The 15,851-nt window shown below is 31.4% G+C and overlaps 1 protein-coding gene across 5 annotated transcripts in view; it reads right to left on the reverse strand.

Moving 5' to 3' along the window:
- Positions 1-8,315, reverse strand: part of LOC139488074 (Golgi-specific brefeldin A-resistance guanine nucleotide exchange factor 1-like) — a 59,671-nt gene extending 51,356 nt beyond the window's left edge. For 3 of the 5 annotated variants that reach the window (XM_071273420.1, XM_071273418.1, XM_071273415.1), the window contains exons 1-7: positions 8,174-8,315; positions 5,375-5,489; positions 4,699-4,765; positions 3,895-4,026; positions 3,372-3,490; positions 2,679-2,787; positions 1,829-1,938 (exon numbers count right to left, since the gene is read on the reverse strand). In XM_071273420.1, the coding sequence (XP_071129521.1) occupies positions 1,829-1,938; positions 2,679-2,787; positions 3,372-3,490; positions 3,895-4,026; positions 4,699-4,765; positions 5,375-5,488 (651 nt within the window). In that variant the 5' untranslated portion in view covers position 5,489; positions 8,174-8,315. Of the gene's footprint in view, positions 1-1,828; positions 1,939-2,678; positions 2,788-3,371; positions 3,491-3,894; positions 4,027-4,698; positions 4,766-5,374; positions 5,490-8,132 lie in introns of all 5 variants that reach the window. The other 2 variants (XM_071273419.1, XM_071273416.1) reach the window with 1 other exon arrangement.
- Between the last annotated feature and the right edge of the window lie 7,536 nt (positions 8,316-15,851).

Consider the following 15,851-nt stretch of genomic DNA (forward strand, 5'->3'; position numbering starts at 1 on the left):
CTGAATAAGAACCAAAAATTTCAATTTCATTCATAGCTACTTGAACATCATATTTAGAACAACAAAATAAAGTAGTATCATCTGCCAGTTGCGAAATTTTTATAGTATGATTTTTGCAATCTAATTTGACTCTGATACCTTTAAAATCAGTATTGCTTCTTAATCTGGAAGCCATAATTTCCACAGATAAAACAAATAATAATGCAGATAAAGGACACCCTTGACGTATACCTCTTGTGTTTTTAAAGACCTCAGATATCCAACCATTATTCATTACACATGTTTGAATATCACTATATAAAGTCTTAACCCATCTTATAAAAGATTCATTAAATCCAAAATGTTTTAAAACTGAAAACATAAAATTCCATTCTAGAGAGTCAAATGCTTTAGAAAAATCAACAAAGACTATAGCCCCCTCAATTTTGTATAAATCAGTAAAATCTATAATATCTTGTATCTGTCTAAGATTAAAACCAATAAATCTATTTTTAACATATCCAGTCTGATCTTCTTTAATCAGTTTTGGTAAGATTTTTTTCAATAGTTGTGCTAGAGCGTACGATAGAAGTTTCATGTCAATATTTAAAAGAGAAATAGGACGGTAATTATCTAGTGACAATGGATCACCTTTTTTAAATAATAGCGTTAATACACTGGTACGCTGTGAATATGTAAGTGTTTGATCTTTGTATCCAATATTAAGAATGTTTACTACTATGAACTTTAAGTTTTCCCAAAATTTTCTATAAAATTCCACGGTTAAACCGTCTAATCCAGGGGATTTATTAAGTTTCATTTTATAAATAGCATCTGAGCATTCTTCTACTGTAATATCCCCATCGCAAATTGATTTATCATTTTTATCCATTTCTTTATCGAGTTTTGTCTCAAATATATATTTGTCGCTTGATGTTTTATCAGGGTTTTGCGTCGAATATAACTTTTTATAGTATTCTCTAATATTACTAAGTATATCACTTTGATCCGTTAAAATCTCACCATTTTCCCCTTTTAATTTATTGATTGACTTTTTTACCTGTCTCTGTTTTTCTAAACCTAAAAAGTACGAGTTATTTTTTTCCCCAAATTCAACCCATTTCTCTCGTGATCTTATTTGAGCACCTTTAGCCTTTTGTTCATAAATTTTGGCAATATTATTTTCAAGTTCTTCAATATCTTTATCTAAAACGTTATTCTCAGATTCTTGTTCATCTCTTATTTTCAATTTTCTTTCTAATTTTTTTTCAAGAGTTCGTAAGTTTTCTCTTTTAAATTTTGCTTTAGATTTACAATAAGCTATAGTTGCCTCCCTTATCTTTATTTTAAATATATCCCATGCTAAACCAAGGTTTTTTAAATTACGATTACCCATAAAGCAGCTTTCCATTTCTTGATTAACTAATTGTATGTAGTCATTATCTTCTAATATAGAATTATTTATTTTCCAGTACCCCCTACCCTTTTCTGATGCACCTGTTCTAAACTTCATAAAAACACTTTGATGATCCGTAGAATCAATAACTGCAGGTTTAATTTTACAACATTCTACTAGTGGTATGAAATCTGAACCTATCAGAATCATATCAATCCTACTTGCCTGTGATTTATCTTTTCTTCGCCAAGTATATTGTTGTTTATTTTTATTTGAATATCTCCAAAGGTCTGTTAAATTATTTGTTTTTATTAAAGATTTTAAACTATTTACTGATTGGATATTTTTTACCTCTGAACGAGCATTTTTCCTGTCTATCGCTTTCATCGTATCATTGAAAACACTTATAATTTTGAGATCATATAGATATGATTGTTTAAAATGACCACAAACCTTTTTCATATTGGCCACCCATTTGGGGTCTTCTTTAAATTGTGGCAGTCTGGTAAATAACAACTGAACCATGTCCATCAGTGTATGTTCTGCTGATTTCCTTAAAAGCTCTGAAATGTAGAGTTACTATAATATATTTTACCAAAAAGGCCACACACAAAATAATACAATAATGAAAATCATCAGAACACCATTTCATAAAATGGATGTGCTGTTTTATTTTTCCTTTCAGATTAAGCCAAAATTTATAAAAAGAGTAAACTAATTAATTTAAAGACAATGTTTGAAAAAGTATAGATATATTTTAAATCTTATCATGATGACTGTCTTTTTTCTTAATTTCAAGAAAAGTAAAATTGTATTTTTAAACTACTTTGAAAAAAGTTTTACTGTCCAATATGTTCATTAAGCATTTCATGTGATATTGTCTAGTGTATCATCTTCTCTTTCCAAATAAAGGCTAGACATGTGTAAGGTTTAGAAAAAAACACACATTTATTTATATCTGTCAGTTGATCCTTGTACCATTTTACTGTAATATAATATACTTTAGAAGTATACCCAGTACTGATGATATCATTATGCTTTAAACAGCCTCCTTCATTGACACACATTTACAAGGGGGAAAAGCCTGATACCATGGATACTGTGAGATTATTTCAGAAATGTGTAATAATTCTTTTTGACATCAAAGTTAGTTTCTAAACATGTTTATTACATATACATGTACAATAATTTGGACAAGACAGAGCGTTATAACATTATAAGCAAAATAAATGAACATGGACCATGTAAAACAGAAGTTATTCATCTGTCCAATGAAGGCAGCTGTGCATGATAGTCTACATACCACTAAGCCTCATCTCAAAACAGATTCTGAAACAGGACTGCATGATTTCACAGACTGATTCATTGGTTAACAGTACACCTGCTGGAGACAGTAACAAGGCTCCTAGCACCTAAAATTAATATTCTATCAATTATATCATCATATCACAGTGACAAACATACTGGACATTATTTTTGTTATTGTGATCAAATAGAAACTCATTAAATAGTGCTTGTATACAATATATGTTTGTCGACAGACCTTTAAATGAATGTGCTATACTTATGAATTATTTAGATTTTTATAAGATGACTGTGTATAATTTCATTTCTGTGCATAATTTCTGATGACCTTGAAATGACTTCCAAATCTTGAATAATATTTTCCCCCTTTTTTATATGACTTAGTAGCATCTAAACATTAGTATTGTATACATAGAATAGCAAGTGATCCACATAAGCAATTTAACATAAATTTACTGCATAGCATGCACAGGTGTTCTATCATGTGTATATGTTTAAATTAATACTGAATATGATAAATGTAAAAACAGTTAAACATGTTGTGATTAAAACTCTGGTTAAGTTGAGACATTTTGTCATCCCTGGTAAAATTGCCATTTGTGTAATGAATTTCTGACTCTGATTAGTTAACATCAGTTGATTCCAAATCACTGTTACATTATTCTGAGAGAACAGTAAAAAAATATCTTACATAAAGAATTTTCATCAAGACAACTTCATCTGAGCCTGGATCTGTGCCCACAAATCTGGCATGTGTTACAGCATCAGCTATGTTCTCTATGGCAGCAGCTGCTGTGTCCGTTGATGGATCTGTTAACAACAAATAAATCTTATCATATGTAATTACAATTTCTTCCTAGAAGGCAAACAATTTTTAATTATGAATGTTCTTAAAATATTGAATTCTTACCATTTGTAGTGTAGTTAAACTATTAAATAAAAGATTGTACTATACAACAATAACTACAGTTTGTTGGCAAGAATGTATTTCATCAACAATATGATATCCAACAGTGATTTCTCCAAAACTTTTATGCATACAGGCCCATGATGTCTTAGATATTTGACACAATCCTTCATGATCAATTAATGAATGATTATTTGTATTATTTCTGAATGCAACCAAAGTTTTTAATGTATTGATACAATTGAGAGAAAAAAAAGACTTTTAATGATCCATCATTAAAACTGACAAATACTGGACCAAAACTTACCTAGAAGTCCATACGAAATTAACTTCTTCACTGAGGTTAATGCCAGTCCAGTAATTGGTCCTGTAGTATCCTCTGACCGGATCACTTCCAAGAATGGACTCAGAAATGTATTTGGTTCAATTTCTTCCAAATCTAAACAAAAATAACATTGAAGTAAAAAATGTGTGAAGAAATATCAAGCTTAAAATTAAAGAATGGCTATTCACTGCTAATAGTAAACTGAACAGACACCTGAAAATCAAGAAACTATTTTAATCAAATATAAAAAAGGAGATGTGGTATGATTGCCAATGAGACAACTGTCCACAAGAGACCAAAATGACACAGACATTAACAACTATAGGTCCCCGTACGGCCTTCAACAATGAGCAAAGCCCATACCACATAGTCAGCTATAAAAGGCCAAGATATGACAATGTAAAACAATTCAAACGAGAAAACTAACTCTTTTGCTTTATGGAAGAAATTTGACCAAAGTCTTTTTTCTAAAATGGAATTAAGTTTGTATTCCAGTCTAAAACATTATCACCACGACTACTTTATTATGTTGAGTTTGATCTAATAAACCATTCTTGGTATTTTTTTTATGTTTTTTTTTTGTCACAATTAATAAACCCTACAAGTACATTGAATACCTTGAATACCACAGATACATACCTGATACACTATTTAACAAATCTTTTAACTTGATACCACAGATACATACCTGATACACTATTTAACAAATCTTTTAACTTGATACCACAGATACATACCTGATACACTATTTAACAAATCTTTTAACTTGATACCACCGATACATACCTGATACACTATTTAACAAATCTTTCAACTTGGAAAAACTTTTAAGTAAAGGATCTCCTTCCTCATCCTGAAATAGTTAAAAAGATTTTCAAATCTGATTTAACAGACTGACTTCTGCCGAAAATATTATATAATGAGTTACTACGTATCTATGTAACTCAAAAGTACACAAGAATCATTTTGCAATAATAAGAAGTTGAAAGCATGGGCAGTCATTCATTTTCATTACACATACAGCTTGACATTATTACTGATATATCATATTTAAGCTACATAAAAATAGCTAGTGAAATTCAAGATTTTCAGGGTAGAGTATCTCTGTTTGTACATATGTGAAAGGCTTTATAAACACACTTTAAAGTACACACTAAATGTCACTTAATATTTAAATTTTTTGTGAAAATTTTATTATGAATAGAAGTTTGAATTTCAAGAAACTTTCCAGATATCATTACCCATTGATAAACATACATGATTAAGTGGGAAAGCTAAAGGTGATATGCTTTAGTTTATTAGTACATCTTATTAGGAAGTCACCATATTCATGCTTATAATAATTTCTTATATTTCTATCATTGTTTTTTCTTAAAAGACTAATTTTGTTTCATCTTTATGTGTACTTCATGTGTGTACATTTTATATTTATGATATTATACAATGTAACACTTGTTATTACCTGATGAGTGTGTTGTCCCCATCTGGCACTTCTGCGCATGGCAGTGACAACCAAAGATATTTCTCCTTGTATGATGTATATTCCATTTTTTGGTCTTTTCATTAATGAAACCATTCTGTAAAATAAAACAATTTTTTTATTTAAGATTAAACAGTTTAACAGTTGAAGATGAGTTATCAGTATCATTGTTCCACAAGTTATTTAAATAGAGGTGCTTGTTCCTGCATATACATGTATATTAGAATTTGCAGTAATTTTTACTGTAGACACTCCCCCCTCCTATGCGTTCAATTACACAAATTTGATTTTAATTTTTAGCTAAAGTATTGAAGTAAACACCAAATCATGTCATCTTCAATTGTTGTGCCACATTGTAGACTCTCCCTTTTCAGGAAATTCCCACCACTTTTTATAGTCCTTTAAATACATCATGTACATGTTGAAATGCTTTTGCTACCTAGTAAGCCTAGAATATGACTTTATTATGTTTCAGAGCTGTTTACCCATTATCAGTAGTGTTGGCACTGAGATTCACATTGCAACCTGAATATGCTAGGGGGTTTAGGGGGATATCCATCAAGAAATGTTTTGAAAATTTAAAGTATCTTCTTCTTTTGTAGATATTCTCGACACTGGATGTTAAGCAATGTTTTAATAAAGCACTTTATTGAAAACTCTGAAATTTGTTGAAAAACATGTCTTGGTTTATTTTTATGGAGCATGAGCTTATTACAAATAAAGAATACAGAACAGTAGAATTTCCTCATATTTTTGGCCTGTCTGGTATTTGATCAGTCAGGTGAGCATTGTCTTCTGCTGTGTTCAATACACCTTCTTGCTATCTGGAAATGCTTTCATGTCGATCTGGCCCAAAGTCGATCCAGCCTACATTTGTACGACGATCCAGCCCACAAAAAAATTTGTTTTATAAGGAATAATAAAGAAGATATTATAATATATGAATTGTAAATAACTGATAAAAGTTTATGAAATTGATAAGATTATAAAAGGTGTACGGTAAAAAAAAAAGTTTGCCTTTGACGAATATTTTCATTAGATGAGTTTAAAATATATTGACTACTAGTATATTCGATATGGTACCTCAAAGAAACCAAACACACATACACACACACCAGTCGTCTCCCCACGATAGCGCTGTGCCTGTGGTAAGCGTGTAATTTTCGACAATTCTCAGTAACTTTGTCGCGGCGGGCAGTTTGTTGATTTGTAATTGATTTGTTATGTGTTTTTCTTATATTATGCTATTGATGTTTTATCTTGTAATGATGTCCTCATCGTGCTCATGGAAGTTACCCCTTTGTTTGTTAATGTTATTGTCTGGATATAGAAGAAGAGTCTTGGTTTTTCTCCATTGTAAATTCATATAATCCTCATATTATCTGTGTATAAAACCCAAGGAGAAGACTTTTTTCATGATGGGTCTATACCAGACTGCCTAGATTTGACGATTCTTAGCACTAACAGGTGATGTTGCAAAACATGTATCATTGTCAGCTTCTGTGTTTGGTTTTGTTACCCACTGTAGCAGTGTACTGTTAACCTTACGACGTTTGAAAGGGAATTGACATTTTTTAGCATAATGATTTCTCATTTTTCTGACCTTAATGTATTATAATATTCAAATGGCTTTATTCAAGCTGGACATAGAGAATGTGAATTTCTCAAGTTGTATAAGCTTGGGGTTTGTTTTTGTTTATCCTCTCAATTGTTTTCAAAAGGTAGAATTGCTGACTAAACAATTATTACTATTAGTTCGAATATGTGATAATTAATACTTCAAAGACTTGCTAATTTTCGGGGTTCGTATGGATAGTAAACCTGGCAAATTGTAGCAAACCCAGAGGCACTTGTTTCTATCCATTGGAAGCCCCACTATCAACTGGTAAATATATGTTGATAGTGGGGCTTCCAATGGATAGCAAAAAGTGCCTGTGAACAAACCCTTATGTTTGATCGTTTTTAATGTCATCGTTTGTTCAAAGTTTGTAAAACAAGTTTGTGAGTGTCGTCGGGAAATGTGGTCAATTTATTGCATTTCATTCCATTCATATATGCCTCTATATATTCTTTGAATTCAAAAAATAGATGTCAATGTTGAAATCTTTGTTTATTTTGATTTTTCGAAGTCGCCATTTTGTAAAATTTATTAGACTAGTCCCGCGTAGTAGAAAAATAGAAAGATACCTTTCAAAACTTTACCCATATAGATTATTCATTATTTTAGTATGGGGCCAGATTGACGTGGGGCCAGATCGACGTTGGCCGGATCAACTTTGGCCGGATTGACTTTGGGTCAGATCGACTTTGAGCTGGATTGGTTTGGGGCCGGAACGACTGATACCTCGTGAAATCTGTCCCTTTTGACCTGCTTGAACTATTGACGTCATACAATAATCACTTTTCCATTGTGGCATCAGATATTTTGTATTATGAATTCAAAGTGTATGGGAACCTTTGTGATGTCCAGAAATGGTGGACAAACAGCAATAAAATGTATTGTTGAAATTCAACTGTTTTTTCTATGAACCGATGAAGTAATTTTCAGGAGAACTGTTTTAGACTTGTTTCTCCTCTTCATAATTAAGTCTAAAATTTGAATATCATTTACATGTCAGTTGTGTTTAGAAACTAGAGTTTAAAATACAAAATGATTGCGAATTAACTTTTTGGAAATACATAATTTTGTTGACAAAAATTATGTCATGTTGTCACAAACTCTCACGCTCTTTGTACTTACTTTTCTATGTTTTACGTTTATTATTTGTGTGGTGTTCTTACTTTGATGTGTGGTCTCTTTATCTATGAGTGTACTCCTGTCCTAAGTTGTATTGTATCTACATTATGGGATAAATTGGAAATTTTGGTGTAAAAAAATCTGTCAACCCAAATGACGTGGTGATGTGATATTTTACCTCAGAAATTGAAAACTGTGCACAAGGGACGTAACTCTGTCCGAATCATTATTTTTTATTGATTTATCTATCCTCTGAAAGTTAAATGCTACAATAACACATTGAATACCTATCGTTTTTCAATATCAAAAGTTTTTTTAACCTACATAAAAAATCCGAAATATCACTATAATACATTTGATTTGCATAAAAAAACCAAAAAGGGGGGCTATGGCGAAAAACAATCAATTTTTTTTCTTTCAATTTTAGCATTACATATAGGGTGAAACAAACAATTTTTCTCAGGGTCAAAAACAAATTATTTTTTTCTCAAAAAACTGGGGGGAAATCTATAGCACCTACCCCCCCCCTTTTTCCACGAAAATCAAATGGCTATTTCTGTTCTGTTTTATATTCGCCGTGGACACAATTTCGCCGTTTTATGATTTTGAGGTGTAAAAACTTCAAAGGCTGGTTGAAATTGAAGAAATATGCCGGTAAATAATATTTTTATAACAAATATGATAATTTTTGAAAATGAGACCAAATTTCGGCATTTACCGCAAAGGACCGAAAAACGGACAACGATTTTCAGCCAATTTCCTGAAGAAAAAAACGATTTCAAAGAAGTATTTCTTTAGTAATTCTTTGACTGATTGCCCTAAATTTCAGTTTTTTTACACTTTTCAAATGTCTGCTATTCAGCTATAATGAAATTTGTTTGATACATATTGTTTAAAGCTGCAGTTATTTGGTTTTAAATAGATGTGTAACAACGGCGAATATGTGTCCCCCGTTGACAAAACATCAGGAAATTTCAAACACCCTTTAATCCAACATTTCAAATGATTTTTCTCAAAACAAACACGTTTTAAAGCTAAGAATATTTTGCATTTGAAGTTATCTTCATATAGAAATATCAGTATACTTCAAAAACATAAGGACCTGAACATAAACTGAAGAAAATATGGAAAGATATGGCGAAAATGAGCACCCCACTCTAATGTTCTTATCACTTAAGAAATGTCCAGATAACCCATATACTGCTTGTCCACTTTTTAACCTTTACACCTAATACCAAACACGCCGCTAAATTCTTTAGATATATTGAAACATTTGAAAAAAACGAATTTTGTACAAAAGCATTTAGCAAGGACACAAAGATGATCTGCAATCACTAGAATTCGCTGTGGTAAGCCTATCTGACTGGCTTTAATGTAATATTGTATTAATATGTATCTATTGTATGACGTTACAGTAAAAATTAATTCAAAAATTAGTAATTACTAAGTGCAACAGGAATTACATGTAATTCCTAAAATTTAGTAATTACGTGTAAATCCTAATTTCATCTATTTACTGTAACATATTTACAGGTTGCACTATAATATACGATTCATTCATTATATATTCATTAGCTTAAACCTCAAGTTCTACTGGTAGTTAAGCTGAAATATTGTTTTGCCTGTCGGACACAACTTAATTCAGTTTGTTAGAGACAATTTTTTGAAGCAGCATTTTGTAAAAACATGTTTTATTTGCAATTTTGTATCAACATGCATTCGACATCAACACATAGAGTGCTGAATAGCAATTTGCATTATTTTTTATGACGGTACAGATATAGACGAGGAGTGTGTCAAAATAAAAGTATCACCGCAACATGAAAAAAACCAACTTGAGCCGTGGTTTACAGCATTTTCTGATATATCGAATGATAGTGGTGGTTGCTTGATGGATGTTTCTGTAATTTCCGTAAATTTCCTATGGTGGGGTATACTGCTTGACTACTTTTATACTAATGCTAATGCATAAACCGTGCCTTTAATTTAGAACTAAATGAAGTTTAATTTTATCAGTTGATTCCAAGATAATTTGTAAAATATTCCATTATATACTAAATTCACCCTTTGCTTAAAAAAACTGAATGGTTGATTATTTCCTTGTATCGTTCATTTTTTATGTTAATCTTTTTTATCTGTTCGTGGATTTTCTTGATGCTTTCAAATTTGAAGGTATGATATTTATGGCCAATCATAAACAATAAGAAATATATGATAGATATATTTACTGTGTCCAGCTTTGTCAGAATTTAATTTCAGTGTTGTGCCTACAAATCTGTTACATTTGTCCAAGTAAATCATGCATTTAGGTATGCAGTTTTCATTTGAAACAATACAGATATAAGAAGTTTGACTATAATAAAAACTATTTGGTCAAACATTTGTTTTAGTTCATTTTTTATTATATGTAATCTTATGGTTAGAATGATACTATATTAAAAGTTCCACACTCTGAAGCCGTTTCTAAATATTGTTCTAACTAAGCTCGATTTTATTTAAGCTCTTGACTTTGGACGGGGTTAAACATGTGTGAATGCGCAGACCCCTTCTATAATCGGGGATAGCAATCTGATTAAAATTCAGAGCTATATTAACTCGCGCGCTCGTACATATTAGAGTGTTTGAAATGTTTTACACTAGTTATTTTTGGGCCCTTTATATAGCTTGCTGTTTGGTGTGTGCCAATGCTTTACTTTGACCTATAATTGTTTACTTTTTACACATTGCAACTTGGATGGAGAGTTGGCACTCATACCACATCTTTTCTTTTTTCTTTTGAATTCATTGTATAATTTTAGTTTCACGAATGACGAATATCTAATATATTTTCTATTTAAACTGGTCATACATGTGCAGTTTTAAAGAATCATTTAGTACACATCCATCTAAAATGAATTATCAGTCACACTCTCTTTGAAGCTTTGTGATAATGTAAAACAAGAACGTACACATCTTGTTTGTTGAAAGGTTAGAATCACAATTAAACAGTATAAAATAATTAAGAAATGTTTATACTTCACAAGAAACAGAGAAACCGCTGGTTGCCTGGTTAAGATAGTCTGAGGCAAGTCAATTTTTCATTTATTTGTAAAGTATTTATCCTGGTGATCAGAAATGAGCATGTAGCTTTTTGTATCAAATTCAATTTCGAATCCCTAAATTCATTTTAACAATTAAAAAGTACGCTTATCGAATTTCGACCACCTTATATTTCAATTACTCAATTATATCCACACTGATCCAAGATAATCTCCCCGAATTTGTTTAAATTGACACTCCAAAGGTCAGAAAAGCTAAAAACAATTTAAAGAAATAAAATGTTGATGGATTACTTATATCTGTTTATGGGATTTACCTTTTATTCCAATTTCTTTTTAAATCATATACGTTACTATGGTGATGGGAAATGTAATTGCCATACTCCTCCCCAATCCTGTCAGCAAGTAAGATGGAACGACCTGAAAATTATTTGGTTGTGCGCTTTAATTTGCAATCCGTCAAAATAGTTTTGTTTAAAGAGATGATCTTTTCTAACGTAAAACATGATTAATGTCTCCGTTGTTTAGATAAAGTTTCCAAATCTTCTGAACACATTACCAACCAAGAGAAAGGGTTTTATTGGCATCTAAGAATTATGGGATTAAAGGTCAGCACATCTGGCCTGCGTGGTACTGTCATGGTTCTGATGTCTACGAAACTTGGCAGGGATCAATGTATCTACAACATTTATTATGGAGCAATTGACACGTGTATTGATTATTAACCATTGTCACCGTAAGATATATCATATATATTTGCGTTAAGATGAATCTTGGCATGAGTTTTTAAATCTTAACTATCATAATTTTATTTCTACCTAATCCTTTTATATTTACTTAAAGGGTATGCAAGTCTTTATTAATGACGAGAAACAGAGATGGCAACTTTATATTAGATTTTTTCTATTGTTAATGGTATTTTTTAAATAAAAGTTGTAATTTGTGAGAGATAAAACACCGTAGAAACTATTGTCAAACACGTGCAACAAGTTCAATTATCTATTTTTCTGTACCATGGTACAACCCGTTAATAATGCGGAAAGGTCTAAAATTGTTATTAACAGTCATTTATAAATTTGAATTTCCTTGCATTATCTCTTAAACATACCTACCGAAATCTAATATGTAATAAGCAGGCCTACAAAACACTAAACATAATGTTATTTTTTTCAGTAAACGCTGGTATATTGGCATACATTTTTTTCCATTGTAGCAAACGATTAAAACTGCAAGGGATCGTATACGATAAGTTCTGACTGAATTAAGGCTGAACAATTACTGTGAGGTACAAGTTGAACAAGACATATTGTTTTTTGAATTGTTCAATTCACTTAAAGTAGACTGAACAATTCAACTAAGTTGGACAGAACAATTTACCTAAAGTAGACTGAACAATTTACCTAAAGTAGACTGAACAATTTACCTAAAGTAGACTGAACAATTTACCTAAAGTAGACTGAACAATTAACCTAGAGCAGACTGAACAATTCACCTAAAGTAGACTGAACAATTAACCTAAAGTAGACTGAACAATTAACCTAAAGTAGACTGAACAATTAACCTAGAGCAGACTGGACAATTAACCTAGAGCAGACTGAACAATTAACCTAGAGCAGACTGGACAATTAACCTAGAGCAGACTGGACAATTAACCTAGAGCAGACTGGACAATTTACCTAGAGCAGACTGGACAATTAACCTAGAGCAGACTGGACAATTAACCTAGAGCAGACTGGACAATTAACCTAGAGCAGACTGGATAATTAACCTAGAGCAGACTGGACAATTAACCTAGAGCAGACTGGACAATTAACCTAGAGCAGACTGGATAATTAACCTAGAGCAGACTGGACAATTAACCTAGAGTAGACTGGACAATTAACCTAGAGCAGACCGAACAATTAACCTAAAGTAAACTGGACAATTAACCTAGAGCAGACTGAACAATTCATATAAAGTACCAAGACAAAGGAACATGCTATACACTGAAACAGAGCGAACAATTTATCAATTTTAGGTTAATGAAATATTCCACTTAAAGCTGTACAATTTCGCCGAATTTCTTTATTTGCAACTACAAACAGGGATGAATATTTACTCAACATCTACATAGAAATGACTATTCAAATTTTATAACCTGCTTCATTGTTGTTTTGTCTTCTTCGTTACTTTCCAATGGTTACTTACTGATAACAAAAAGCGCAAGAACCATAGACTGAAGTAATAAAAACAATTTCATTTAAGGTCTGAATTATGGCACTTTGTCCGACGAACATCAGTTTTGACAAATAAAGCTGTTGAAAGAATGAAAAGCACACAATTTAAAAAAAATCCTAGCTTATTCTTTTCTCTTAACGTTACTGATTACAAACTTGCAGGAAGTTCAATATTAGCCCTAGTGCAGTATGACCTTTAATTGTATTATTGTGCACTCTGCAAAGTATACTGTTTAATCAGCTCTTTAGTATTCAGAATGTTAACTCTAAAGTTTAATGAATAGGAAATCGGATGCAGTCAAAACATCTGTTATCTTAGTGGTGCACACTCACATCTCTATTTATTCATAATTGCACTTAAGCCGACTAGATATTAACATCGAAAAAAACAGGTAGGCTGAAGTAAACTGGATAAACATTTTTTTTTGAGCAGACTATAAAACTAGACTTTTACCCCAAAAAGTCAATAATACAGCAGGAGTTATTCCCCGTTACATAGATACAAGAAGATGTTATATGAGTGTCAATGAGAGAACTCTCAATCCAAGTCACAATTTGTAAAAGTAAACTATTATAGGTCAAAGTATATATACAACCTTCACCGCAATCACCGAACAGCAAAGCTGTAAATGGCATAAAAATGACTAATGTAAAATCATTCAAACAGGAAAACCAACGGTCATATCTATATAGATATCTAAAAATTGAGAAACAAGACCCTCACCAACAAACGACAACAATTGCTCATCAGGTTCCTCACTTGGGACATGTGCATATATGTATTCTCTTGAATAAGCATTACACGGCAAATGCATGTGCATTTAAGATTAAACATATTGCACTAGAGAATCAAGAAAGAACCAAACAAAATATATAAATTAAAACCTCGACACATTCCTTTCATTCCATAGTGGATTGGAAATACAAATAAAATGGTAAAACCCGTTTTGGGAATCAGCTCTACACGGTGACCTTAATTTGCCAACAAACATTCGGGTCACAATTGATACTGTGTCTTATTTCTTTATTCAAGTAGATGGTAATCCCACTGTTCGACGTATTGTACATTTTTAATATGGATATTGGAATTCATAACAAACTTATGTGAACAAAATCAGAATATAAGAGAGTAAATGGATATCTGTAAACTTGTTAGCACGTTTTGTCTTGCTTGTACCGCGACAGAGTATCCCTATGTTGCTCCAATTAGTTTATTTTTGTAAGTGTTTCTTTGACGAAGTTATTTGTGGTTTTTATGGCTTTAATGGTCAATATTCTTTGGTAATTGCAGTTGTCTTTCAGAAATTTCATTCATATATCATAACTACTCTTTTCTTTGCACAAATTAACGTGAAGTAGCGTTTGCATGAAAGCGAAAACTGTCGTGAGTATGAAGAAATGCAGCCAGAGTAAACATACCTTACAAACAGCATATTAAGACACAAATACAACGTAAGAACATGCGAGGTAAGAAAATATGTCGTGGATGACGCACATTGTCCTTTAATTAAAATTACGAAGGAGATTATACATTACTTTTGATGGATGCTTCCAACATTGTCTGAGTATTTCAAAAACTTTAATTTTGCTAAGTGAAGAAAGAAACTGTATCAGGCACAAAATTTTAAATAGTGAAATATAGTTATTTTATATTAAAATCGTATGAGTTTTAGGGAAAGTATAATTCCACTTGCAGGTTAAAGTAATATTCGACAATAATCATTATTAGGATTTACAAGATTCTATTAACTTATTTATTTTAATACATGTTTTTAAAAAGAAGGGTTAAATTCTAATGTAATTGCTTAACTGTTGAAAAGTTTATTTTCATGTAAAAAAAACCGACGCTTCATCGTTTAAAAAACTACATAAAAATGTTGCTTTGTTGTTTAATTATGAATTTAAAATTCTTTTTTGTCCAGCTCTTTCACAATTTTAGTGTGTAGAACAGTCTATGTTAGAATGTAAAATGACACAATACCACCAGTATTTTGCGCAAGCTTCAGTTACTGCGAGGGTTCCTTGATATTGATATTAGCTTGCTTCATTGTCATAGAACAGTCGGTTTTACATCTGGTCAATAACGTGTTCCTTTGGGCTCATGTTTTTGTCTCTTTGACAATTGGAAACCAGTTACATTTCTGTACAAAATTTAAATAAAACTTGAATAGTTCAGACTTATAAAGCAATAACGATTCCTGACACATAAAAGGATTCAGAATAAGGCCCCATACAATATACAATAAAATGTACATTTGCATCTACACTGACTTCTGTTACAAAATTGAAAGATAGAAAATGGACAAATAGGGATATAATGCTTGACAGTTACATAAATGTTTTATGATTACAACATTTTTGCATGAAGTTCCTTTAATTATTTTTAAATACTACGGTTATATTTCATCAACCCACTCCTGTTTTACACGCATTCCTTTAAATTTTCTGACCATTTCATTTCAATTGAA

The sequence above is a fragment of the Mytilus edulis genome, chromosome 9 (genome assembly GCF_963676685.1).
Source record: "Mytilus edulis chromosome 9, xbMytEdul2.2, whole genome shotgun sequence".
NCBI classification, from domain to species: domain Eukaryota; kingdom Metazoa; phylum Mollusca; class Bivalvia; order Mytilida; family Mytilidae; genus Mytilus; species Mytilus edulis.